Source organism: Natator depressus, chromosome 14 (genome assembly GCF_965152275.1).
Source record: "Natator depressus isolate rNatDep1 chromosome 14, rNatDep2.hap1, whole genome shotgun sequence".
Taxonomy (NCBI): Eukaryota; Metazoa; Chordata; order Testudines; family Cheloniidae; genus Natator; species Natator depressus.
This window is the reverse complement of record NC_134247.1, coordinates 44,419,177-44,447,153: the sequence shown is the minus strand read 5'-3', so window position 1 is coordinate 44,447,153 and position 27,977 is coordinate 44,419,177. Positions and strand designations below refer to the sequence as shown.

Below are 27,977 nucleotides of genomic sequence, written 5' to 3'. Positions count from 1 at the left end.
TCCTCAGGGTCTGGGCTTACTAGTGGACCAGTACAACTGATGCCTAGGTGTTGCAGAGCAACAGGGAGCCCATCCCTCCATAAGGATGGGAGCCAGTCTATATCCCACAGCAGGAGCCCCCCAAGCCAGCTGCTGGCTGAGAGATGCAGGATCTGGGACTCATTGCTGCAGACACCCCGGGAGGGATAGAATCTGCAGGGGGCGAGGATGTTGCCTGCTTCTGTGATGCAGAGCAGTGTTACTCAAGGACCGGTCCGTGGACCGGTTGGGGTGACCAGCTGTCCCGATTTTATAGGGACAGTCCCGATTTTGGGGTCTTTTTCTTATATAGGCTCCTATTACCCCCCCACCCACTGTCCTGATTTTGCACACTTGCTGTCTGGTCACCCTAGGACTGGTGCCAGTCCCTGAGATCTCCCTGACACGGTTTAGGAAGGCAGTGAGCCGGTGCCTGGTATCAAAAAGGTTAAGGAACACTGAGGGAGCGTCCCTTTCAGAGCAGGGCTTGCGGGGAGGGGGTGGGAGGGGCTGTGGTGACACATGGCACCAGCCATTGGGCCTCTGCAATCACGCCACTGGCTGAGTCAGCAGCTGGAGAGGCAAGGGTAAAAAGAAATTGACTAGCCCAGACTCACACCCTTCAGCATCTCTAAGGGGATGGTGCTCTCTCTACACCTCCAAACGGGGCAAGCTGGGGCTTTTACACTTTGATCTGGCGAAGAGGAGTCTCAGCCGGTTTATTTTCTAGCATGGAGAGGATTATCGGGGAATTGCTGCTCCACCAGCCAGGTGAGTATTTGCACCAGCGATGAGCCAGATCCCCAGCTGGTGTAGACAGACCTAAGTGGAGCTACACCTGATTGACACAGCAGCTGGGGATCTGCACCTATTAACTCTCATGGAGCTGGGGATATGGAATTTTTATTTTTATTATGTCACTGAAAATGCTGGTTGGTCGTGTCGATGAAGAGGACAATGGGAGGGGGGAAATGTACGGTAAACCCGCCCTGATTGCTACATCTCGGATTCCGGACCCAATGGGAAGCGCAGAGCAGGAAGGAGGTCAGGGTGGTACCTCTTCCTGGAATTGGCACCGCGAGTCTGACACAGTGACATCCATCCGGCGAAGCACTGAGGATGCTGGGACCAGGCTGCAGGGAGCCATGGAGGTAACAACCATCTCCTTCCTTTTTGCACCCCACTTTCTCTATTTACCATTCCTCTTAGGGGCCCCATTTCAAACCCCCTCCTGGGGTCAGGAAGGGTGGCCTTGCAGTGAGGGCAGTGGCCTGGGGACCTGGGTTCAAATACCACTTGTATTATACCACCAGCAACTCCCTGGGTGACCTTGGGCAAAGTCACTTCAACTCTGCATGGCCCAGGTCTTCCCCCTCCCTGCTAGGAAAGAATCCTGCCTCTGATTGTGCTAGGGTGACCAGATGTCCCACTTTTATAGGGACAGTCCTGATATTTGGGGCTTTGTCTTAAAAAGGAGCCTATTACCCCCCACCCCCGTCCGGATTTTTCACACTTGCTGTCTGGTCACCCTAATCTATGCCTCAGTCCTCCAAGCAATTATGCCCTTTACACTAGCTGGGGATCAGGGCTCATAGTAGTAAAGGCAATCACGTAGGTCAGGGGCCTTGGCCTATAAACTCTTCAGGTCCATCAATACAAACCCTTGTCCAATGGGGCCCCAGCCCTTCCGGCAATGTCATAATATAAATAATAATTAATGGGCAACTGCACTGCTGCTCCGTCACCTTGGCACTGAAAGGGTTACATTTCTGGCCTGCCCTCCAAGAAGTTTTCTCCTTTAAATCCCACCTCCTGCTGCATTAGGGGAACCAAATGTCTCAAGCCAAAAGAGGATCAAGTTGGGGGGGGGGGGGGGCCTAGCAGGGGCATGGCTAGGGTAGGGGTTTCTGAGGTTCTGGCGCCCCTGTGTGGACACTTGGGGTCACTGATGGAAGAGGCTTTTCTAAACCGTGCACCAAAGGGCCCTGATCTCAGCTGGGGCTTCTAAACACCGGTCTTATTGGGATCCAGGAAGTGCTAAAGGATCCACACACACACACACACCCACAGCCTAAGAGGGGGGTCCACAGGACCTGGAAAACCAAATAATTACGGGGGACAACTAATGAACAACAGGGACAGGAGTGCGGTCAAAGGGTCAAATGAAGGGAACCGGACGGGGACACCGAGCAGAGGACCCCGGACAGCGCCCACTGCTCCTCGAAGGCGTCAAGGGAGTCAGCGGACGCTGCCCAGGGGAACTCTGCCCGGAGGCGTGAACGGACGGAGGGTCGGAAATAGGCCCCACAGTCACAGGAGACTCCATCGGCCAACCTCCTCACCCTGGTTTTATAGATGGCCACTTTAGCCAGGGCCAGGAGGAGGTTGAGCAGGAGGTCCCGTGTGTTAGGCAGATAATAATGCCCTGTATTGCTAAACCAATGGCCTGTTTCTATGGGGAGTTTGTCTCCTAGCCGGTGCAGAGAAGCCTACGTTCATCACAATGTGCACCAAAAGGCAAATTAAAGGAAAAGCTAGGGTAATGAGCAAATCCACTTCACGAGGAGTTTCCTGACGTAGCAGGACAGAACCAGCCTCTCAGTCAAATCAAGCTTTGGCCGTAGTGGCAATTAGGGTGACCAGACGTCTCGATAACATCGGGACTGTCCCGATATTTAGTTGTTTGTCCCGCTTCCCGACCGATGTACGCTCGGGACGCCATTTGTCCCGATGTTTTGGCTCAGGGCTGGAGGAGGACACTGGTGAGCGCTCACCTGGGGTCCCGGCGGTGCTTATTTGGGGCAGCTCCCAGGAAACGGCGGGGTGGAGTGGAGACCCCGCTGGCTGCCGCTGACCCGAGGAGCCAGAGGAACCTGCCAGGTGCTTCCCAGTGGGTGGGAACTGTCCCCCAGGTAAGCGGCGGGGCTGTGGGCAGGAGCTGGGGCCCTGTGCTTGTGGCGGGGGACGGGGCCATGCCCCCCCACCCCCAACCTTGCAGCAGGGCTGGAGCGGGGGCTGTAAGCCCCCGACCCGCGGCGGGGCTGCGCCCGGAGCCGGGGCCCTGCACCACCAACCTGTGGCTTCCTCAGGCTTTGTATCCCCCTCCCCCCATGGCTCCAGTGGGGTGGGGGGTATGAGCCTGTGGCTGCCCCACCCCACCCCACCACCACCACGTGTCCCGATATTTTGTTCTTGTCATCTGGTCACCCTAGTGGCAACTCTGCTGATCCTCCAGAAACGCTTCCCCCTTTTTCATGCTGACCCCTGGGCCGGCAGACTGAGTCTGTGCTGGGCACAGATGGACTGAACTTGCCAACAAGTTGGCCCCGTCCACACAGAATTCTGACCATTAGCAGGAACCAGAGGAGCATGGCAGATTCAAGCTCGATGCTCTTCAACACCAGTGTAACTCCGCTGACTGCAGTGGGATTGCTCCTGATTTACCTTAGTGTAAACGAATGGAAAACCAGCCCCATCAGTCCCTCACTAGAAAATGCCCTGCCCCTTCCCGTCCCTTCCGCCCAGGCCTGCACCATTCTATCCCTTTGATATTCCCCTTTGGCTTGTTCGATCGCTGGCCGGAAAGAGATTAGGCTCCAGAGGGAAATCCGGAGCCCTTGTGTTTATATAGGACCAGATTATCAGCTATTGCAGATCAGCGTTGGCTATGGTGGAGCGACACCAGCCGAGCATCTGACCCGTCGTGGCTCTCTTCCACCATTTTTTCCAGTGCTGTGTTTTTGAATGCCTCTCACTCTGTGGCTATATATGGACATTACATTCTGTTTTCTGTCTCAGCTTGGCGATAAGAGAGGGGGAAGGAAATTGCTTTCTTCCTGGGGCGGCTTTGAGGTGCTACACAGAGAACTCCAGCTCTGCAGCTAACCTCGCAAAGAGGAAGCAGAGTGAGAAGCTTTCAAAGAAATCAACAATGCAAGAGCCTGGGTTCAATCCCGTCTTGTCACCCTCCAAGCAATGCAAAAATGTTCCCTACAGTTGATTCTCCAGGGCTTCGCCCTGTCCCATTTAAGCCATTCCACTAATGGGGTTTCCGTTGCTTCCCTGGGGGAGAATGTGCCATAGCCTGATGGAAATTGTCTCTTTTGCTCAATCTCACCCCTCCAAGTACGCCCACCCCCTGAGCCTTGTCGCTTGTTCCCATGACTCCAGTACACGCTGTTCACAGAAGTTACACATGTTTTCCTCTCAGTCTCATTAGTCAAATGATCTATGAAGCAGGGGAAGATCGTTGCTGCTCACCCACCTAAGTTACATGCAGGGATGGATCCAGTAGGCGTGCTCTGACCAGGCCTACCAGCTCAGACCCTAGTTAGAATGCTCCCCTGGGATGTGGAAGATCTAGGTTCAATTCCCCCCCTCTGCCCAAGGGGGAGGAAAAGATTTGAACAGGGGTTTCCCCACTACTCAGGTGAGTTCACTGAGCTATGGGATATGCTGATGTGGAGTTTCCCCTGAAGCTGTTCCACTGTGGATAAATAACTAAAGAATCATTGGGCCAGAGAGTGAATAAGAGAGCAAATGACTCTAAAGCTTCATAATTAGTACACCCCCAAAGAAGGGGTGTCCCCCTGCTCCAATCCTTTATACAAAGTGGAACTGAGTCTACAGACCCTAAGCATGACAGTTTTTTTTTTAAAGAAGCCTGTAGCACTGATGGAAGCAAAGAAAACCTCCCAAACAAGAACCGAGTCCACAGTCGGTGGTGACGTCTGCTCGTGTCAGCAAACAGCTGGCCGGGCCTCATTTCTAATTTGAAGTTGCCTTGTTTAACTTCCAGCCATTGGTTCTTGTTCCACTTTCCGCCACGAGAGTCACGATTTAGCACCTGGTAATTTCTCTCCAGGATGGTCCATATACACTGTGACCACGTCACCTCTTGGATCTTCAGGTGAACAAGCTAAGCCCTCAATCTCTCGCCATATGGCATTTTTGCCCAGCCCTTGAATAATCTGTAGACTAATCTCCGCACCCTCTCCAATTTTTCAACATCCTTTTTAAAAAGGTTGACACCAGAACTGGGCGTAGTATTCACCAGTGGCCTGTACGGAGCTTACATCACCTCTCTACGCCTTCCTGTTACTCCCCTGTTTGTCCATCCAAAGGCTAACATTTGCCCTTTTAGCCACAGCAGATGACCGGGAGCTCAGGTTGAGTTGTTTGTTCACTGTGGCTGCTAGATCCTTCTCAGAGCAAAAAAAGACACAGACAGCAAGAAAGATACAAACATCCCTAGTGAAATCATCTTTCAGTCCCATGACTCACTGTCTGATCTCAACACCGAGAACCTGATCCCGGCAGCAAGCAACCCCACTGGAAACAAAAAATCCTCATTGTGATAGGTCCAAACATACGGCATGAGAGGAGGGTGACCAGATGTCCCGATTTTATAGGGACAGTCCCAATTTTGGGGTCTTTTTCTTATATAGGCTCCTATTACCCAAGATTTTTCACACTTGCTGTCTGGTCGCCCTACATGAGAGTGAGTCACCAGGCAGCAGGGATTTCCCCAGACCCCTCCTGGGAGGGGTGTAAATCCCCCCCCCCCATAATTTCCTCAGCACCCCCCCCCACCGTTTCAGGCGGTGTTGCCAATTTAGTCATTGGTTGGAAATTTGAATGGAAATTCAAACATTAATACACACTTTAAAGGCATCTGCAGTATATGAGAAAATTCTCGTACCCGAGAAAGCAGAACAGGTTTGAAAAGTCTGAACCAAGACGAGCTTCCTCACACAGCTGCTGTTTATGACACTGTCGGCACATTTCTTTCGGCTCTATTGGCTTGCCTAATCCTTTCAAATTATGATTTGTGAGCAAGGTCTGAATGAGCCCCCGCTATGACAGGGGGCCCCACGGCCAGGCGGCTGCAGGGGCAGAAGCTTGGTCCTGCCGGCTCCTGGGAGTCCCGCTCTGCCCCCCCGGCAGCCGAGCTCTCCCCTCCTCCGCCTCCTCCCCCGAGCCTGCCGCGCTCCCGCCCCCTCCCAGCGCTTCCCCCGCTGCCAAACAGCTGTTTGCCGCCCTCGCGGGAGGGAGGGGGAGAAGCTGGGCTGCCGCGCACTTGGGGGGAGGAGGCGGAGAAGAAGTGGGGCAACTGTCTCATGGGCAGGCCTCTGCTGCACTCCCAGTCAGAGCGAAGGGTGCTGCGTATCTTCTCCTTTGTTTCCGGGCCCCCGATAAACGGGATTAGTCCGAGCGGGAAGGTTTGTTCCCCTCTTCTAGGTGCTCCTGCCGAGTTAACTCCTGCTGTACCCCAAGGGCTGCCCTTAACCCAAGTCCCGTCCACACCCAAAGCCCCTTCGCCCCACTGTGGTGGCGCTTTTCGTGCTGGCACAACTCGGCGGCCGCTCACACAACCGCTCCGTGCAGGGCGAGGGTTAATCCACAGTGGGACTGCTCTCAGCCCAGCTGCCAGGAGTTCACTCACGCAAGTGTGGATAGCTTGAGTTCACTGCAGTGAAGCCTTTTAGCTTCAGTTTCTTCTCCTTCTTCTTCTTCTTCTTTGTGCCTTTGATCCCCCCCCCCCCGTTCTCCTCTTCCTCCCCCCAAACCACCACCCCCTTCTTCTTTCTTGCCTTCAGAAATGCCCTGATCTTTCCAGCGGTGCCAATCCCAAACTCATGAGTGGCTGCACCCCCACCCCCAACCCCCCCGCCCCCATAAAGTCAGCTTGGAAATCCTGACCGTTTTGGGGTGCAGAACTGGGGACAGGCGCACACACACACACACACACACAGAAATAGCCCCCTGTGGGGTGAAATGTGTGGAGGTGAGAAGGGGGCTCAAAACCATGGCAGCTAGTGGCTGGTGCTCTCCTTTAACCCGCAGAGGTGCGGGAACTAGGGGGGCTGCCGCACCCCCTGGCTTGAAGTCGTTTCCATCATATGCAGGGTTTACAGTTTGGTTCAGTGGCTCTCAGCAGCTCCTCCCCCCGGCCATTATTAGGACAGGAGTCACACAATGACTGTGCTTTGCTGGTTTCCCTTTTGCACAGGAAACTGCTCTGGGGTGGGTCAAACTACAAGAAAAAACCACCTCTACCGGGAAACTCTCATCGCCTTTCTGCAGGCTGCCTTAGCAGCAGCAGCAAAGTAAGGAGGGGACTTGGGGTGGGGGGGTTGTATCTTCCACTGTAAGCTAAGGGTTGAGGCTGCACTAAGATTGGGGGCTCTAACCCAGTTCGGCCTGGGGAAGGGCTGTGTGGAGCCTCCCCCCACTGCGGGTGGAGGGCTAGGCGGGGAGGGGGGCTGGATGGGAGGGAGCCACTACATTCCACTCCGGTTTATGTTTGAATCTTCCTGCATTACATGTCGCTGAACTTTCTAAAGTGGGGCGAGGGCTTGAAATCGAACGAAGTGTGGGGCGCACCGAGAAAGAGACAGGAGTAGGGTGACCAGCTAGCAAGTGTGAAAAATCCCGACTGGGGGTGTGTGTGTGGAGTGGGGGTGGTAGTAGGCTCCTATATAAGATGAAGCCCCAAATATTGGGACCGTCTGGTTTTTGAATGTTGTAATTCCTGATGTCAGATTTGCGTCCATTTATTCTTTTGTGTAGAGAATTTATTGCTTAGAACAATTATTATTGTTGTTTGACGTTTATATTGTCCTAATAGCTAAATGCTACCTGGGGCTTTAAGAAAAAAAAAACACAACTCTTTAAATATCACCAGATTTGTTATACCCCGCACCACAATCCCCCGTCCTGAGCCCCCTCCTGCACCCCAAACCCCAGCCCGACCCCAGAGCCCGCACCCAGAGCCGGAGCCCTCACCCCCCCGTCCCAGCCTGGATCCCCCTCACGCACCCCAAACCCCTCATCCCTGGCCCCACACCAGAGCCGCACCCCCAGTCGGATCCCTCACCCCCTCCCGCACCCCAACCCCCTGCCCTAGCCCGGAGCCCCCTCCCGCACCCTGAACCCCTCATTTCTGGCCCCACCTGAGAGCACGCACCCCTCAGCCGGAGAAAAGAGGAAGATGGCAACCCCCTCTCCTCCTACTTTCAGAGGGGAAGCCCTGTTAGTCTGTATCAGCAAAAACAACAAGGAGTCCTTGTGACACCTTAGAGACAAACAAATTTATTCGGGCATAAGCTTTGGTGGGCTAGAACCCACTTCATCAGATGCATCTGATATAGCCCACCAAAGCTTATGCCCGAATAAATTTGTTAGTCTCTAAGGTGCCACAAGGACTGCTCCTTGTTTTGGATGTCTCCTCCTCTGGCACCTCCCATGAAACTAACTGGTTTGCTTTCATTTCTTCTCGTCTGAGCCCTTTCTGAGAAATCACGTGGGGCTCTTTCCCTTTAGTCCCCTCCCCCTCCCAGCAGGACCTCCCAGGGAATGAACAATAGGATTGCAGCTCCGGAAGCAGCTCACCCTTCCTGGTCTATATGGGCTAGTGGGGAGATTGTCCCCCTGGGTGAGGGGAGAATACCCCCTATCCCCTATGACTGGGTTCTCACCCTTTTTCTTTCTGAGTCCCCCCAACAGGGACAGGATCCAGAGCTGACGCGTTCAGAACCAGAGGACAGAGTGCTTGGGTTCAAAACCAGGGGACAGGAGACAGGCTGCTTGGGAGCGAGATAGGAGGGAGGAAATGGGTGGGAGCCTCTTGATTCCACTCTGGATTAGTTTGTATGTTCTTGTATTTCAAATCACTGAAGTGGGGACAGTGCCCCTGCCTTGCTCTGAAATTCGGCCAAGGTCGCAGAGCAGGAAGAAAGACAGATCTGAGTTGCTGCTGGCTGAAGCAAAAGTCAGGGACTTCCTTCCCCCCACATCCCCTTTGGGAGAGGAACTAAAACCAGCCAATAAAACAGCAAATGCAAAACAGAACACACCTGTTTCTCAGAGCTGAGGAATTTGGCAAATGTGGCCTGAGGCAGCCTAGATGGGGAGTATAAGATACTGGCACCTCCTTGGGGCAGGGATCGCAGGCTGAATTCGGAGGGGCTGTGAAAGGGCTTTAAGGCTATATTGGTGTAACCCACTGGTGAGTGTATGTTACACGCACCCCTTTGTGCTGATCCAGCGGATACGAGTCTAGTACAGCCCTAGCTACAGAGCTTTTGCTTGGGCCGTAGCAGATTGTGTTTTTTATCTCTGGTTTTACCCACAATGCTCCCGCTAAGAAACTGACAGGCACGTTTGCCCTGAGTGTTTACGCTGACTGCAGCTCCTGGAGTAAAGTGCATGCACAGCGCAGGCTGGTGGGATCTGATTTCTGTTGCCCAGCACCTCGTGCAGTCATTTCCACCAGCGCAGAGTGGATGCAACAACTTTGCACTGGCGTCAGTTACTGTCCGAGGTGCCGGGTGTTGTGTGGTCCCAGGAAACCTTGGGTTTTTTACTCCAAACTGGGATTAGATGCTTGGACGCAAACCGTGCTTTACAGTGCATCACTCTGTCTGCATTTAGGATTTGGACCGATGCAGCTACACTGGTGACTGCAATCGGGGCAGATCCCGCAGTGTAGACAAAGCCTGTACAGGATCAAGCCCCCACAGACCCTGCCTTTATAGAGGAATCCACCGGCGTAACATCATTTGACAGAGGCAGCCCAATTGCTCTGACTACTATGGGAGTGCCTTGCTGTGGGTGCAGCCCCAGCGTTAAGTACCACTTACTGCCATGGTGCGCTGCCCGACTCCCAGAATTCCGGGGCATGCTGGGTAATTTTACAGGCCCGCTCTGCAATGGCCTGGGCACCATGGGACAGCAGCGTGGGAAGGGGAAGGGCCGTTTGCCCTGATGATGCGACCCCGATAGCACCAGATGCTTCCCTCTGCTTGCACCTGGGGGATCTTGGATGGGTGGATGTGCAGTAAAACGCTGACCGATGCAAACTGGAGTGTGGATACGAGGGAACAGGCTAAAGGATAGACCAGTCCTGTATCTCTCTAGTGCAGACAGGCCCTTGGCTACACTCCCTTGACTTACACCCATTCCGCCCATGGCCAGGGGAGTCTCTCTCTCTAATTTGCATGATATAGGTTTTCTACATTCTCCTCCAGTTCTTTGGCGGCTAGGTTCAATGGGTTGCTGCCCCCGCCCCCCATTAGATCCTCTGCCTTGCTGTCTCCCTCACCCCCTCACTGCTTTGCTCTGCCTTCTATGCCCTTTCCCCAGCTCCCACATCCCCTCCAGCCTCCCAGTGAGTGCCTCTGCTTAGAATCATAGAATAGTAGGATTGGAAGAGACCTCAGGAGGTTCTAGTCCGACCCCCTGCTCAAAGCAGGTCCGACCCCAACTAAATCATCCCAGCCAGGGCTTTGTCAAGCCGGGCCTTAAAAACTTCTAAGGATGGAGATTCCACCACCTCCCTAGGTAACACATTCCAGTGCTTCACCACCCTCCTAGTGAAATAATGTTTCCTAATATCCAACCTAGACCCCCCCCCCCCCCCCGACTGCAACTTGAGACCATTGCTCCTTGTTCTGTCATCTGCTACCCCTGAGAACAGCCGAGCTCCATCCTCTTTGGAACTCCCCTTTCAGGTAGTTGAAAGCAGCTATCAAATCCCCCCTCACTCTTCTCTTCTCCAGACTAAATAACCCCAGTTCCCTCAGCCTCTCCTCGGAAGTCATGTGCCCCAGCCCCCTAATCTTTTTCATTGCCCTCCGCTGGACTCTCTCCAATTTGTCCACAACCCTTCCATAGCGGGGGGACCAAAACTGGACGCAGTTCTCCAGATGTGGCCTCACCAGTGCCGAATAGAGGGGAACGATCATGTCCCTCGATCTGCTGGCAATGCCCCTACTTATACAGCCCAAAATGCCGTTAGCCTTCTTGGTGACAAGCACACACTGTTGACTTATATCCAGCTTCTCGTCCACTGTAATCCCCAGGTCCTTTTCTGTAGACTGCTTTGCGGTCTCCAAGTTCCCATGTGTCTGGCTGTCCCGCACAGCTCCTTCTCCTTGTACCTGGGGCTTCCCCCTGGCCCTCCCACCCAGTCCCCCGTGTTGTGCTTCCCCCTCGCTTCTGTCTCTTTGTCCCCCTCCAGACTTCTCAGGACCTCAGGAGTGAACTGAGGTTTGCCTCCCTTCCTAGCACAGCATGGGAGGGGGGGTGGCCGCTGCTGAGCTCTTTAGAAAAAGGGGGGCCATTTTATTTGGTTCTTGGACGCCCTTGTGGGTGAGTCCCTTTGAAAATGCTTTGCCGAGCTACATTGTGCCAACCAGGAAAGCAAGCGTAATAAAAGCTTGGAGCATTGTTTAGTGGCTTTCATTTCTGTGGCGCCAGGAAGTCACTGTATCCAACAAAAGCCTTTTCTCTTGTCGAAAGCTTGTGTGGGTGTTGTTGACACTGGGAGCAGCTGAATACAGTTTAACTACCAAGGTGCAGCAGAAGAAGTGCTTGTCCCAGCCAGTCCAGGCAAGCCCTGGACTGGCAGCAAACCTACCCAAAACAGTACCGTCTGCTCTGCATCGGACACTGGTGGTTAAAGCCTCTAGCTTTTTCCAGAGGAGACAGGTCCTAAAGCTAGCAATTCGCAGTTGCATAGGCAGTGTGGCCGAGTGCATACTGGCCTTTATTCCAGTGGCTCTGCCCCTGGTCTGCTAGGTGAGTCACTTCCGGGCTCTGTGCCTCAGTTTCCCCACTTGTAACGTGGGGATAAGGATCCTGACCTCCGTTGTAAAGTGCTTCCTGATCTACTGATGAAATGCACGGGGTATTATTATTAAATTGGGTTTGCCAAAAATGCAACCAAGGAGCTGCAAAAGAAGGTCTGTTTTTATAAAACCAGACTAGAGGGACTTAACATCACGATCGACACAATATAAAATAACGAGAGGCGATTCCTGTCATATCGCTCTTATTTGCTTCCTCTCTGAGATAAACAGTCCCAGGCTTTCAAGAACATGCAGATTACGGGAACTCCTCACTTAAAGTCGTCCCCGGTTAACGTTATTTCCTTGTTACGTCGCTGATCAGTTGGGGAACATGCTCCTTTAAAGTTGTGCAATGCTCCCTTTTAACTTTGTTTGGCAGCTGCCTGCTTTGTCCCCTGCTTGCAGGAAGAGCAGCTTGGAGGAAGCTGGTGGGGGCTTGGAACCAGGGTGGTCCGGCAGCCCCCCATCAGCTGCCCGCTCCCTTAAGTTCCCTGGGCGGCCGGGCAGTTCAGCTGTCCCTCCTCCCACTGCCATGTGCTGCTCCTGCCCTCTGCCTTGGAGCTGCTCCCTGAGCCTCCTGCTTGCTGGGGGTGGGAGAAGACGGGGGCTAATGTCAGGGTGTCCCCCTCCCCCTTGCTCCTGCACCCTGCTTATCCCATCTCCATAGAGCAGGGGGCCACACAACAGGGCTCAGGACGGAGGGAGCTTTCTGGCAGCAGCTGCTGAAGTCTCCGCTTGCTGATTAACTCAACCAGGCAGTGTACTTAAGAGTGGGTCAGGGTACTTAAAGGGGAAATGCGCATCTCTCTCTCTCTCACACACACATGGTGTGTGTCTCTGTCTCTCTCTGCCATGCTGTCTCCCCTCCCTCCATTCCTGCTGCCTTGTAGAGCGTGAGGCTACATTAACAAGGAGTTAAACCCTTGAGGGCTCAGCTGAGTGCTAATTCATCATTTAGCCGTAAGGCATTCCCTGGGAAATATCCCACCCTCTGACTTCACCACCTCAACCAAGCTTCACAATCATCCTTGCTGTGTACAGTATTAAATTGTTTGTTTAAAACTTATACTGTGTGTGTATATATATAAAATATAGTCTTTTATGTGGCAAAAAAAAATTTCCCTGGAACCTAACCCCCCTATTTACATTAATTCTTATGGGGAAATTGGATTTGCTTAACATTGTTTCGCTTAAAGTTATAAGGTGGGAGAAAGGAAGGTTTATTATTAATCTACCCATTGTTCTGAGTGATGAATTAATGAACCAGAGGATGAATGACAAAAGATCCCCATAAAGCTCATTAGCCCTTAAATCATATCATTATTGATTTATCTTATGGCAGAGTCCAGGAAGCCCAATCAAGGGTCAGGGCCTCATTGTGCTAGGCGCTGTACATACCAGTAATGAGGAAGATAGTCCTTGCCCCAGAGTGCTTAAAATCTAGGGGTCTGACAGGATGCAGTTGGTTGTTGAAAGGGACAAATGGGGTGGGGGTGAGTTGGGCAGATGAGGTGCTATTAAAACAAATAGTTTTGCAGAAGTCACAGCTTGTAAAAACTCTTGGTTGTTATATTACAGGGCTTTAGGGTTCGGCTCTGGTTCCACCTCTGGCTGATTGGACATCCACTGAGTCTGGAATAAGGCAGCATCCAAAGAAGGGCAACTGATAGAGCAAAACACACCCCAGAGCTCCTAGGAAGAGATGGGGAAAGGCACGCAGAGGGAGAAAACAGAGCCAGAGAAGCCGCTTAAAGACCAACGAGATGCAGAGAAAGGAGCAAAGCCAGGTAACCAACTGAGTATAAATGCCCTGGGGAAAAGCTGGGGAGTGTCACTGAGTCACAGAGAGAGAACCAAACTTTCCAAAGAGGGAGGGGGGGACAAAGGTATTTGGGCCAAGATCCGTGGAAGATAGCAGCCTAAATTCCACCGTGGAGCTGGGCCATGGTCACCTCAGTGGAGTCATCTGCACTGGCACCCAATTTATGTCCAACCTGTCGCCGTCCCCGTAATGCGACTGAGAGCAGGACGAGGTGTGGGATCGGATGAAGAGAGATAGATGGAGTGAATGGCACAAAAAGGATACTTAAAGACATGGGAGATCACCCCCCGGGCAGGGTGTGAAGTGGAAAAAGACGAGGGCCAAGGTCTTTAAGCTTTAAAATGTAGCTGGCACATCCCCAAACAACCTGTCTGGGCAAAGGTTGTGCACACCCGCAATCTCACACATATGCATGCAATTGAATAGTGGTTGGGGCCAGCTGAGCAACTGGGGCATGTGGTTGCCTGACTGGTTCTTGCAAATGGGGATTTCTGTGGGTGTAAGTGTAACACAGAAACATGCCTTGTTTTTTGGTTCATGCAACCTTTCAACCTTCTGGAAATTTGGGGCCGAATACCAGGGGAAGGGTGTCTTATAAACAACATCTCTACTTAGGGTGGGAAACAGAAATAGAGGTGGTGTCATCTGTGTATACAGAGCTGGTGAGACCATTACTGGATACCGTGTCCACTTCTGATGCCCACACTTCATGAAGGGTGTTGGCAAATTGGAAAGAGTTCAGAAAAATGTTACAGGTCTGATTTGAGGTCTGGAAAACCTGCCTGAAGAATCTCAGTTTGTTTAACACAGGGAAAGTTAAGAGTTGACTTGATTGTGTTCTGTAAGCATCTACGCGGGGAGAAGATTTCTGAGAGAAGAGGGCTCTTCAAGCTAGCAAAATTAAGGCAGAACGAGATCCAATGGCTGGAGACTGAAGCGAGACAAATACACACTAGAAATGAGGTGTGAAGTTTTAATGATGAGCGTGATTCACCTTTGGAACATCTTGTCTGAAGACATGGTGGATTATTCATTGCTTGGAGTCTAAGTCAAGACTGGGTTTCTCTCTAACATCTCTGCTCCAACTCGAAGAGACATTATGAGCTCAGTGGGTGGAATTCTCTAGCTTGTATTAGGCCGGACTAGATGGTCAGAGGGGGTCCTTCTGGTTTTAGACGCTATGAGTTAGGCAGCAGACGCACTTCAATTCCACATCTACTCGTAACAAGGTCCCTGCTTGGTTTATCAGGGGGATTGAACCCAGTATCTCTGGCTCTAAAAGCATAAGCATGTATTGTCTGCCTGAAACCTTACTCTATCCTATCCCTCTGAAGGCTGGTCACATGCTGTCCTCCTACCTACGTCCCAAATTGCCCTTTGGTTGTCCATAGTGCTGGTCTCTGGACAGCACCACAAAATACCCCTGGGCTTCCCAGGGGTCCCCATTGCTGAATAGAGCTGGTGAGTGAGAGAGGAAGCTAGCAGAACTAGCTGGCGGAACTTGATTGGGCTGATAAAATAGCTCATGATGAATAAACAAAGTCAGTGGTTTTGTGCTGACATTTAAAAAGCAGCAGATGTCTAAGCTGTTAAGGGAAGGGATGTGGGTGAGGGGGAAAGGATGAGGGTCTATTTTTTAGATACTGGGAGGGGGGGCCAATAATCTCTCTAAACTGTAGCCCTCACGTATGACTGTTCAAGGTCTCCATCCTTATCTTCAAGGCATGCCGTGGCGTGGGCCCAATATACCTAAAAGTCCATCTAAAACTCTGGGATGAAGACTGTGGTGGACAGCTCTGTTCCTCTGGCCCACCTGATCCCTCAACTATACGGTAATGCTGGTCTGTGTGGTGTGAATTCCCCCAAGAACTAAGGACCATCATAAACCTCAGCACCTTCCGCTCCAAGTGCAAGGCACAGGCCTTTGACTTCTCTTAGACACAGCGCAACGGGTATATTTATAATAAAATAAGATGCATCCTGCCACAACAAGACACTCCACTGCACATGCTACTCCCTCTGGGGAGTGACAGATGTGTAGCCATGTTTCTTAATGCGCGGCTGGAAGGCACTCAGGTACTGTGATGAGCATGGTATAAATACCAATTTTGAATGGAACAGACCTTGCTGAAATGTTTTACATTGATTACTTCATTAGAATGTCCTGAAAATGATAATACTTTCATAACTTCCCACTGAAACGTTCAACTGTGCTGAAAACGATATATTGAATATGATAGAGTGAAAACGATATACTTTGATAATTTACCCTAGACAATTTCAACAAAATCAATATGTTCCTCCCAAATGCTTGAACTGCGTCAGATCAGAATTTTCCAACAGAAATTTGGAAGTTTCAACTAGCCGTAGTGTTAGAACTGATTGAAATTTCTCATTCATTCCCCCCGAAAAGGGTCCTTTTATTTTTTCCAAAAGTCCTGAAAATGTTTCATTGCTCAAAACTGGAAACTGGTGTGGTCTGTGCAAAAAAAACCAACCCAGAATAAATCACATTTTTCACAAAATATGTTTACCCCTGTCCTGCCAGCTCTGTGTGTTCAGCAAAAGTGCACATTCGATTATGATTGAAAATGTGTCTCCATTGGCTGGATCCCACAACATGAAGTGTCTGCTTGTGATCTACTGCTATTGAGAAGAGGTAAGGGGCACTGTCTCTCTGACTCGTTCTCAGCATTCCCCTGGCAGCCCAAGAGATAGATTCATAGAGTTGAAGGCTGGAAGAGGCCATCAGATCATTTAGCCTGACCTCCTGTATAGCACAGGCCACTACATCTCACCCAAATACCCCTACGTTGAGGCCAATAACTTCAGTTAAACTAAAGTATTTTAATCCTCAGAGATCAGGAGAGACTGAAGTGGCATCAGTGCCCGCTGTGCTCCAAGCAGCATCCCAGAACCCCCATATTCACCACTGTCAGATAGTTATGCGATGTTTTGTACAAGGTATGCCTTGTGAGGTATCATTTTAAAAGGCTCGATCTGTTGAACATTAATAGCCTCTTGGATTGTTTGTGCTGTCATTGGATGAGAAGTTATGAAGTTTTGCTACAGGTGTGTGACTGAAATATGTTGTGAGGTTGGGAACACCCACAACCAGCCTTTCAGGTGCAACAATAGGAGAGCCAGACACACTGATGGCCCACTAAAGGAATCCACACTCCCAAGGTCTATCCCAGGAACTGTATACAATGAAGACTTCTCAGAGATAGGACATACACAGTGGGTAAGAAACTATAAAAGAGGGGAAGTGACATCATCGCTTGGCTTCACTCCCCCCACAACTCAACACCTGGAAACACATCTGGAGAAAAAAGACTTTGAATGGGGGAGCTGGCCTCAGACTGGAAAGAAGAATCCAAGCCTGTGTATTCAGGAACTATACCATCTATCAGGGTGAGACACTGCCTGATTCAAATCCAGTCTAGTTTATAGAACTCAGGTTTTGATATAACTTTTATTTCTTAGGTAACCAACTTTGCTCTCTACGCTTGCTACATATAATCACTTAAAATCTATCTTGCTGTAGTTAATAAATCTGTTTTATATTTTTCCTAAAACAGTGTGCTTTGGTTGAAGTGCTTTGGAATTCTGCTCAGGTTTCAAGGGCTGGTGCATGTCCTCTCTACACTGAGGGAGGGACAGACTGAGTAATGAACCTACATTGGTCAGGCGTCTGATCAGGGCAAGATGATGGTACAGCCCATGGGTCCAAGGCTGGGGAGCTGGGGGAATTGGCTGGAGTCTCTCTATTGTTGGTTCATGAGTGGCTGGGAGAAGCATTCGTGTAACTCAGCTGGGTGTGTCCCTGCCTGAGGATGTCTGTGTAAGTTCAGTACCTGGAGAGGTTTGAAGCGTGTCACAGCATCACAGTGCTGAGAGGGAGCCCAGGTTAGTAAGACAGAGGGCCCAGCGGTACCCCAGGTCCAGGTTGCACCCTGGGGAACCCGACACACCTGTGTTCCCTGGAACACCAGGGAGGTCAGAGATCCCTCAACATTCAAGGATGATGGTCTCCCAATAAAATGATAGCTAGTTATCGCTAGTGGATCTGCAGGTGGCTAACGAGACCAATCCAGGATCCACAGATCTTGTCCCAGTTGGGGCAGACATTTCCCAATGGAAGGGGCGGATCTGGATTGTCGAGTCAGGCTGCGGAGCATTGTTTTCTCCTGTCCCCATTTCTTGTTGTCTCCATTGGATCTCGAAATACTGGCATCCTTGCCACAAAGTCCTTTTCCATTTTGCTGGATCGAAGGCTTCCCGGGAGTTTATGTCAATATTGTACTTCTTCACATTGGCTTGGAAGGTGTCTTTGAAGTGGATTTTTTTTGTCCGCCCCTCGACCATTGGCCAAGGTTCAGTTGTGAGAATGTGACCTGCTTCAGGAATCGATGTTCTGGCATTCAAAGAACATGACCAGCCCAACAGAGTTGGTGGCAGACGACCGTAGCTTCAGTGCTGGAGGTTTTGGCTTGGGACAGAACACTGTTATTGGTGCGTCGGTCATCCCACTTGATTTGGAAGATCTCGCGGGGGCACCGTTGATGGTATTGTTCAAGAACTTTGTGAAACGGGTCTAGATGTCCCAGCAGGCAACCCCCTGTCCCATGCTACACAGGAGGGCAAGACCCGACCCCCAAGGCTCCTACCAATCTGACCTGGGGTGGGGGGGGGGGGAATTCCTTCTTGATCCCAGATCTGATAATCAGTTACACCCGGAGCACATGAGAAAGACACACCAGGCAGGCATCTTAGACATCTAGAGCAATTCTGGGGTCACAAGCATTCTTAAGCAGATGCTTTCCCTTCTGGCCTGCAGCGCCCGCCGCTGGCTGTTTGCTGCATTGCAATGGGAGGGATCGGAGCTACCTTGCTGCCTCCCTACAAAGCTTGACTGCCTTTGCCCGAGTCTATGGGAGCGCATGGCAAAGGACGACCTTTTGAAGTATCTTCAGCGTCAGGCTGAAAGGGTTGGGTGCCCCTGTTGTAACTCGTCTAGCTGACAGTGTAGGTGATACCTAGTCAACACGCTGTGGGCTCTCTAGAGGTTGGATCTTGTATGAAATTTACGAGTCTGCTACTGCTTCCTACATTAGAGGACGTGCCCCTTTAGCTCAAGCTGGAGCAACTCATGCCTTTAGATCCCCAGGTTCAAACCCCGCTCATGGCGCGAAGATAGAAATTAGTATGTTTGCAATCTATGGCTGGTTTCACAGTAGTTAGGATGATGCCACCTGGAGTAGCCTGATACCGTATCCAGTACTCCAGTCCCTAAGCATGGCCATGCTAAACACAGGGCACCTCTAGTGCCTAGCCACGGTATGGACATGAGTCTGCGGCAGGAAGCTGGGTTATTTAGCTCAAGTAAGGGCTTGTCTGCACCACGCAGCTTTCAGCGACAGGGCTGTGTCAACACAGAGGAGGCCAAGCTCCCCTCCTCTCCCCCCCCCCGCCCCACCTCCTCCTCACCCCCTGAGCGCCCCGCATCCCCGCTCCTCCGCCTACCTCCCAGCGCTTCCCGCCTGGCTGCCACCAAATAGCAGTTTGGCCGTGTTAGCACACTCTGGCGCACTCAGGGGAGGAGGCGGGGAAGAGGCGGGGACGGGGCGGGGATTTGGGGAAGGAGTTTGCAATATTGGCAGGGAGGGGGCGGAGTTGGGGGCGGGGACTTTGGGGAAGGGGTTGGAATGGGGGGCGGGGCCTCATGGAAGGGGTGGAGTGGGGGTCGAGCACCCAGGGGAAAGAGGGGAAGTCGGCGCCTACGATTCGCAAAACTTTTGTCTTTCAGGGGAGGGCTTTTTTATGCACGGGAAAGACAAAAGTTTTGATGACAACTTGGCAGTGTAGACAAGCCCTAAGAAAGGCCTGGACTGAAATCCTGCCAACGACCCATCCAGGGCTGTTGTGTTAAACAGAGAGAGGAACTGTTTAGCTAATTCCTAGGGCAGCCTAGCTGCCCCTCCAGTGGGAGCGCTAATCTCCTCTTCTCTTTCAGATTATGCCCCGGACGCCGTTTGCAAAACTCTCTCATCCCGTAAAGCCATAACTGCAGTCGCATGCTTGATGAGTATCATGACCATCGTCATCCTCATTCTGATAGTAGCTCTGGCAGGTGAGTTGCCAGCCTGCATGCCTGGGTCTCTGTGGCTCCCCTTTCCCCCTGGAGCTGTTGTGGTCACAGTCCCGGATCTATAGCTCCTGCACCCTGCAATGCTGGGGGAGGGCATGGAGGGCTCCAGGGCCAAACGGCCCCCAATCGAGGAGCTCATCAGCCAGCCCATAATGCTGTAGCGAATGCTGGTGCCCCTTGAAGGCAGGTTCTCCGTGTACCTCCGTGAGCTACCAGCAGCAGGGTGGCTGACCCAAGGGGGAGGAATGCGGTGGAAACACCCCATCACCCTTTGAGGATGGGAGGGACGAGGGAGGAGGGCTGCTGAGGGTCAGGACTGGGGAGGGCAGCAGGGGGCTTTGCACAGTCCATGCGCTCTCTCCTCCGTAGCCCAGTGACGTGTCCTAGCAGTCTCAAGCGTGAATGCTGTCATGCCCCCACCTGACAAATGGGGACCGTGACCCCGAGGGCTCCTTGGCAGGTTGCTCCCAGATCCATGGAGGAGTAAAGCCATGGAAGAGCTGAGAATGACTGGAATCAACCTCCCCCCGATAATCTCGTTTTGGCCGAAATTTAGACTGAAGCTCTGTGCGGCTGGGGCCATCTGATTGTTACATGCGCATACAGCGCCCTGCACCATGGGGGCCCGATCCGTGCTGGAGCCTCTAGGGGCTAATATAATACCGATAACAAAGATGTGCATATTCCACCATCTCCAAACAGCCCCCTCTACGCCTCCCCAGTGTCAAATGCCCCAGGACACACAGCTGTGACCTGTATGGCAGGAGGCTGGCCGGAGAGGAAAGGCACTGGGGTGGAACTCAGGAGATCTGGGTTCAAATGGTGCCTCTGCCACAGGCTGTCTGGGTGACCCTGGGCAAGTCTTTTCATCTCCCTGTGCCTTAGCTCCCTATCTGTAAAATGGGGTGAATGAGCTTTCCTTTCTCCCAGCCTTTCTCAATCTAGATTGTGAGCTCTATAGGGCTGCTCTATGAACTCTACGAACTCAGCACCGTATGACAAAGCCCCTGCCCCATACACCCTACAGTGTAGCAGAGCAGGACAGAACCTGTGGAAGGTGTAAAAAGTGACTTGTCTGAGCAGTGGAAGCTTAGCAAATGGCTCCTTCATGCCGCAGTTTTGTTTTAGGTCCTCGCTTCCCTCCCCCCGACCCCATTTGTATTTCCTCACACAGATAAGTCTCTGGCTACCCAGGCAGGAAAAAACTCAGTGTCCATGACATCTCATCCCCCTCCCTATCCCCTAGAGATCAACCCCGGTGACTTAAAGGAACATTCTGGTCAACTGCAATTGCCACAACAGGATGGGTTTGAAAATGTCTGGCTCCAGGGCTTCAATCAGCACCTATTATAGGCATAATTATCCCAAGAGCTCACTCCCACAGCACCCCCTTTCGCCAGGATGGGGCATTGCAGGGGTTTGTCTGTTTTAGCTTTGATCTATACGCTTACTACTTATAATCACTTAAAATCTATCCTTATGCAGTTAATAAATCTGTTTATTATTATAACACCTGGTTCTGCCATGGTTTGAAGCTTCTGTGGTCAGCCAGGGCACCTCAGTCCGGTTCCCTTCCAGGGTTAGCTGAAAAGTGCAAAACTACTCCACCCCCGCCCCCCAAAGTCTAATGGCCAGGCCCTTTAAGCCTCCCCCTGGGACTCATTTCTGGGCTCTTCTCGCAAATCCAGGTCATTAGTAATCTCACCCCTTCTGAGTCCCACAGCCCATAAAGGTCCATCACCCTCTATCAGGTCATCAGCTTCTTGTTCTTTCTTTCTCAGGGAGGTTTTCTGAGACCGCCCCCCTTCTGGGAGTGGTGGGGGGACCCTGCAATGCCCTTTCTGGGTTCCAGCCCAGGGCCCTGGTTTAAGCAGCTAAAACCCTTGCTCCTTCTTACCTCCACCTCTCTGCATTCTATGTCCTCCCGTCTTTTCCCTCTGGAAGTCTGGCTCCCGGCAGAAACCTCTCGGGCAGCCAGCCTTCTCAGCTGCAGTTTGCAGCCTTTTACTGCAGCTGTTGCTAACTGGCCCCTTAGTCTCAGCTGCGGGAATAACTGATCCGTCTGTTAACTCTTTTCCTGGCTGTCACAGCATGGGGTCTACACACCCCATCACAACTCTATAAAGGCTGGTATCAGTATCCCTTTGTTTTATAGAAAGGGAAACTGGGGCACGGGGGGGAGCCAATTTGCCACTGATTCACATCAAGCAAGCTGGGGATAGAACCCGGGAGTCCTGACTCCCAGTTTCCCTCCAGTCTAACCCACTTCACCTCACTCCCCTCCCAGAACGGGGATAGAACCCAGGAGTCCTGACTGCCAACCACCCCCTCTAACCACTCAACCCCATTCCCCTCCCAGAGATGGGGATGGAACCCAGGAGTCCTGACTCTTTGTCCCCACTCCCCTCCTAGAGCACCCCTGAAATCAGGGGCATGGAGGCTTCATTTCTAACTCCCTCTGCCCTCCAAGCCATTGCCTGAGCTCTCAGCAAGGCCTGGATCTGAGGGGATTGTTTCTACTCATTCCCCATGGATACAGAAGGTCCAGTCCCCCGTGGCGCTCTGCCTTGGACAATCACTGAGGCAGCTCAGAAAGAGCGAAAGGTGCTGACATTCATGCTTGGGTGGTGTTTCCCTCCCACGCCGCATGCCAATGGAGACCCAGGCCCTGAGACGGAAAGGGAAAGATTTCTCACCCTATATTGCTTTCTTATTTCCAGTGGTAATGTCTCGTGTCCCTGAGCCTCTTCTTTCTGAACCCTGCTGCCCGGACAGGTGGGTCGGGTACCAAGGGAAATGTTACTATTTCTCAGAAATGGAAGGGAACTGGGAATCCAGTCAGCACCACTGCTCTTCACTGGGTGCCTCCCTGGCTGAGATCAACACTTTGCAGGACCTGGTAAGGGACTGGGGCAAATAACGTGGTTGGGGTTTGCTCGGTTCTAGGACAAGTCTGAAAAAAAAACCCGATTTGCAGCTGTGATGGGGCTTTGTCCCCAGCACCTGCCACGCAAGGGAAAGGACCCAATTAATCATGTTCTCCACCTGGCGGGTAGTAGCTACCTGCCTCTTCAACAAGGGAGGTGAAGCCAAAACTTGTAAGTAGACTCGGGGAGCTCAGCTGGGGAGAAATTGCAGAGGAGCCAGGTCTCCTGGGCTAGCATTTAACAGACAGGATACAAGAAGGGAGAGGGGCGGAAGGGCTGTTAATTTGAAGCCTTGTTTGAATCTTTATCTGGCCTTGTTCATGCTGCTCCTGGAAGGGGTTTAACCCTTGACGTGACTTGGCCGGGCGGCCGAGCCACAGAATATCCTGAGGGGGAGTCGGGAGAAGAGGCAGGCGGAGAAAGGCTATGGCCAGCCAAGGAAGCGGACCCTGGGGCATGAGAGGTGAAGTCCCCTGCAATGCCGTATCCGGGCAGGAGGGGGCGCCCTCGATTTGACGATGTGCATCATAGAGTCAAACTCAAAAGGAAATCTTTCGAAATTGTCATCAAACTGAAAAGTTGGGAGGGCCCGAAATTCGTTTGGGGTCAATTGAAATGTTTTGTTTTGATTTCCAGTATTTTTTGAACACTTAAAAAAAATAAAAATGAAAGGAAAGTGCAGTGGGGGGGCCCTGGTGCTTCTTCTACTGGGAGGCAACATTGTCTGAGAGTTCTGGCCACTGAACCCAGCCCTGGCTAGGTCCAAGGTGCTCCAGTCAGCGTGCAATTGTAGGGACCTCCGATCCCTCTGGGAGAACCTCTCCTCTCAAGGAATGGCCCAGCAGAGCTCCAGCCCTGGTCATCTGCTGGAGGAGGAAAGAGGACCTTATTCCTTCCCCAGTTCAGGACTTCCATGCAGATTGGCCATAGTAAAGTGAATTGAGCCGAGAAGATGGCTTGATTTACACCAGAACCTCCCCAAGGGGAGGTAGAGGGGCAAAGCTGTGTTTTTTGGTGCACTTTGAAAAACCGATTAAAAAACACCCCTCGTTTCAGATCAGACCGCAAAAGAAACATTTTCAGTGAATAAAAAAAGTTGAAAAAAAGTCAAAAAGTTTCCTTTAGAGACTGAGCATTTTCAAATGGTCCTTTATTGAAAACAATCTCCTGTGGCGATTTTTGGGTTCGACTATTTCTTTTCATTTCAAAATCTCTTGATTTTTTTTTTTTTTAATCCAAGACATTTTGAAATGAAAAGAAATGTTCAACCCCCCCAAATCACCCTAGGAGATGGTTTGTTTTTATAAAATGTTGGGGTGTTTTTCTGCAAAATGAACAATTCGGTGACATTGACGAATTCGTGAAATGTTTCGGCGTCACCGAATCCACATTTTCCAGTGGGGGGGGGGAGGGGGCAAAAAAGCCGTTTTGTGTGAAAAGTTTTACCCAACTCAACCTCTGGCGTTCCCGGAGCCTTCTCTCTTTCCCCTACAAAGCTGTGCTCTGCACAAAGGCTGCACACAGAGGTCCATGGAGACGGCAGTGGGCTTTAGTAGATCTACGTGCTCGGGTGGTGGGCCCCCTGGAAATGCTTCTAAACAGACCAAATTCATGAAGACACCTTGTTTTAAAGGTTTTCCTGATGCGCTACAAGGGGCGCACTTACCACTGGATCGGCCTGCGGCGGGAAGAAAACCAGCCCTGGAAGTGGATGAACGGGACAGAATTCAACAGCATGTGAGTCCCGCTTGCTTTCTGTGAAGTTTCTCCATGTTCGTTCACTGGTGCTAAATTTGCTCAACGGGCTGCTAAACGTGGACCTTGGTATAGACCTTGGCTCTGACTTAGAGTCTGACTCCGGTGTGACCCCTGGAACCGCCACACGGACCCCGATTTCTGATTCCGGCTTGGTCCTCATCTTGACACGCTTCACCCTGTTACTGGCTCTGACCCCTGGCTTCAGTTCCTGGCTCCCAAGCCACTAATTCTGCCTTCCTTTGCCCAGGACCCTGACACCCAGCTCTTGGCCTCTTTCTCCCCTGGCTCCCATTCTGGCCCTTGTTAAAGTTCCCCCTCTGGATGGGGAGGGAGGAGCTTGGCAGTGGTCCAGAAAAGGGAAATCCCTTCCGAAATCTGGTCTGTCTCTGACTTCGGCTCTCTCTGCCTCTGCCTAGCACTGACTGGCTCTCCCCTCGGGGTCTCCCGTTTGCAGGTTTGAGGTGAAGGGAGGAGGAAGCTGCGCGTATCTGAACGACGTGGCCGTCATCTCCTCGAGGTGCCAGACGGAGAAGAACTGGGTTTGTAGCAAACCCAGCCTGCATCTGAAGAAGGGCTAGACCAGGATGGAACAGAAGAGGCCTTGAAAGGGTGAGGCTCACCCTTGGCGAAGGCAGCCGACAGGCATATGGCCCACGACAACCACCGGGTTGCTTTCCCAGCTATGCTCACTGTGCTGTTGGCATGTAAACGACGCCCTTCCTCCCACATGTAGCTTGCAACACCATTTATGCTGCCTCAGTGCTTAATTTGTAATGACTAGGGTGACCAGATGACAAGAACAAAATATCGGGACACTTAGGTGGGGGCAGCCACGGGCTCACCCCCCTCCTGCCCCCACTGGAGCCATCGGGGGAGGGGGATACAAAGCCTGAGGAAGCCGCGGGTTGAGGGTGCATGGCCTCGTGCCCTCCCTGCCCCCCAAGCACACGGCCCCGGCTCCTGCCCACAGCCCCGCCGCTTACCTGGGGGATGGTTCCCACCCACTGGGAAGCACCTGGCAGGTTCCTCTGGCTCCTCAGGTCAGCAGCAGCCAGCGGGGTCTCCACTCCACGTGCTGCGCCTGCCACAAGCACTGGCTCCGGCTGCCATTGGCTGGAAGCTGTCAGGGCGGGACTTACTTGGGGGTGTGAGTAGCATGCAGCGCCCCTGTCTGCGCCTGCAGCTCCTATTGGCCGCGATGGAGCCGGCGCTCGTGGTAGGTGGAGCACGCAGATGCACACGCCCCTGGCCGCCCCTGTGCCTAGGGGCCGCAGGGTCCTGCTGCCCGCCGTTTCCCGGGAGCCGCCCCAAATAAGCACCGCCGGGACCCCAGGTGAGTGCTCACCAGTGTCCTCCTCCAGCCCCGAGCCAAAACATCGGGACAAATGGCGTCGGGACCCGAGACAAACAACTAAATATTGGGACAGTCCCGATGTTATCGGGATGTCCAGTCACCCTAGTAATGACAGAGCTGCCGGGGCTTAAGCCATTTTTTTTTTTACATTCATAACTGATGTAATGCCATGGCACAAATTAAGCACTGTGCTGCTTCTGAATTTGCCCCAATGCCTTAATCAGAGGCAGTGGAGTGTGTGGCAGAGCATAAGAACGGCCAGACTGGTCCAGACCCATGGCCCATCTAGCCCAGTAGCCTGTCTTCTGACAGTGGCCAGGGCCAGGTGCCCCAGAGGGAATGAACAGAACTGGGCAACTCTTGAGCAATCCGTCCTCTGTCATCCACTCCCAGCTTCTGGCAAACAGAGGCTAGGGACATTCAAAGCTAGTCTGCACTAGAATTGCTACTAATCATTGGGGGCACAGAATTCCTCCAGCCCAGGGGCTGTGGTGGCAGGGAAAGCAAGCTCCTCCTGGCTGCCGGGAGGAGAGCGAGCTCCTGCCAGAGCCCGGACAGGGAGGGAGAGAGGGAAGAGCCAGGGGGGAGCACAGAATGCGTAGCACCCAAAATGAGGTCAGAGTTAAATTTCTGCACACACCCCTGTCTGCGCCTGGCGATAGCTTTGTCAGTGAGACATGTCTCTCACCAACATAGCGTTGTCCACACCAGCACTTAGACCGGTGTAACTTACATCGCTCGGGGGGGTGTTTTTTTCACACCCCGAGCGACATATGTTATTCCGACCTTAGTACTAGTGTGTACAAACCCTCGGAGCATGGGGGTGCATCCCTGAGCCTCTTGGCTAACAGCCATTGTTGAACCTGTCCTCCAGGAACTTATCGACTTCATTTTGAACCCTGTTATAGTTTTGGCCCTCACAACATCCCCTGGCAATGAGTTCCACAGGTTGAGGGTGTGTTGTGATAGCCAGATCCCCTCTGCCTATCCCACCCAGTTCTTTTCTTACACTAAGAATCTCTGTACCTGGTAAGAAAGTTCAGACATTTGTTAAGGGATCCAGCCCAGTTTCCCCAGCCACATAATCCTCCTTCAGCACTGACTGTTGCCTCATTTGGTTTACACCATCTACCCAAAGTGGACCCTACTCTCTAAAACATACACAATCGTGAGAAGAACAAATTCCTGGGAGATTATTGGAAGACCCTTAAATGAGGATTGGGCCTACACAATCACCTAGTCATTTGTTATTGTGACCTTTGTGTATATATTTGCAAATGATGTTAACGCCAGCCCCCTGCATTTAAAAATTAGTCAGGTCTCCAAAATCACAAGATTATTGGAAATAATCATGAGATGTTTTAAAACTAAATCATGGATTGTTTTAATAGTTTTCTGAGCCGCTGGGGGTTATGTTTCCAGACTTTTCTCCATAAGCCCAAGAGGTAGAAACTTAGGGCCAGGGGCGAATTAATGCACAGGTCCACCGGAATATGTGTGGAAGTCGGGGGGGCCACTAGTGCCTGCCCCTGCTCCACCTCTTCCTCCAAGGCCCCACCCCCCTGGTCAGGCCAGAAGCCAGACCCAGGCCATGGTAAAGAGCCACCCAGGGAGTCAGGCCACTGTGGGGCGCACCAGACCCGCCACCTGCCTTGTGGCGGAGGTTGGTGGGCCCAAGAGCAGCCCCCCCAGCCTGTGTCCCCACCCTCCTGGGGTGCGCCGGCCAGAGTAGGTGGAAGTAGGGTGACCTGATGTCCCAATTTTATAGGGACAGTCCAGATTTTGGGGTCATTTTCTTATATAGGCTCCTATTACCCCCCATCCCCGTCCCGATTTTTCACATTTGCTGTCTGGTCAGCCTACAGCAGCCTGAGTTCCCTGGATGGCTCTTACCACGGGGCCTCGTGGAGGGAGGAGGAGCAGGGGGCGGAGCCCCGTGGCGAGGGAGCTGTGAGGGAGGGGTCCAAATATTCTTTGTGCCCAGGGCCCCAATAAATCTTAATCTGCCTCTGCTTAGGGCTTGTACATGCTATCACTTATGTTTGCATCACTTATGTCACTCAGGGGTGTACACAATTGCCAGCCCCTTGAGTGACGTAAGTTACACCAACCTAAACCCCAGCGCGCACAGGGCTGCGTTGGCAGGAGCGCTTCTCCCGCCGAGGTGGGTTTATTATGCCGACGGGAGAGCGCTCTCCCATCGGCAGAGAGCGTCTTCACCAGGCGCAATGCGGCACCACGGCTGTGCAACTCTAGCCCTGAGCGAAAGCCGAGTTGCTCACAGGATTCCAGGAGCTGGGACTTGCGATCAAAT

The 27,977-nt window shown here is 52.2% G+C and overlaps 1 protein-coding gene across 3 annotated transcripts; it reads left to right on the top strand.

Moving 5' to 3' along the window:
* The first annotated feature begins 598 nt into the window (after positions 1 to 598).
* On the top strand, positions 599 to 26,820 carry LOC141998662 (C-type lectin domain family 2 member B-like). 3 transcript variants are annotated; one of them, XM_074971546.1, is made up of 6 exons: positions 599 to 789; positions 13,230 to 13,438; positions 19,490 to 19,606; positions 22,345 to 22,523; positions 24,185 to 24,288; positions 24,764 to 26,820. In XM_074971546.1, exons 2-6 carry the CDS (start codon positions 13,354 to 13,356, stop codon positions 24,885 to 24,887), a joined length of 609 nt encoding a protein of 202 aa, XP_074827647.1. In that variant the 5' UTR covers positions 599 to 789; positions 13,230 to 13,353; the 3' UTR covers positions 24,888 to 26,820. The 3 variants fall into 3 exon arrangements, with proteins under 3 accessions (XP_074827647.1, XP_074827648.1, XP_074827646.1); XM_074971547.1 differs by lacking the exon at positions 599 to 789 and adding an exon at positions 845 to 1,169; XM_074971545.1 differs by lacking the exon at positions 599 to 789 and adding an exon at positions 6,980 to 7,127.
* Positions 26,821 to 27,977: the final 1,157 nt, after the last annotated feature.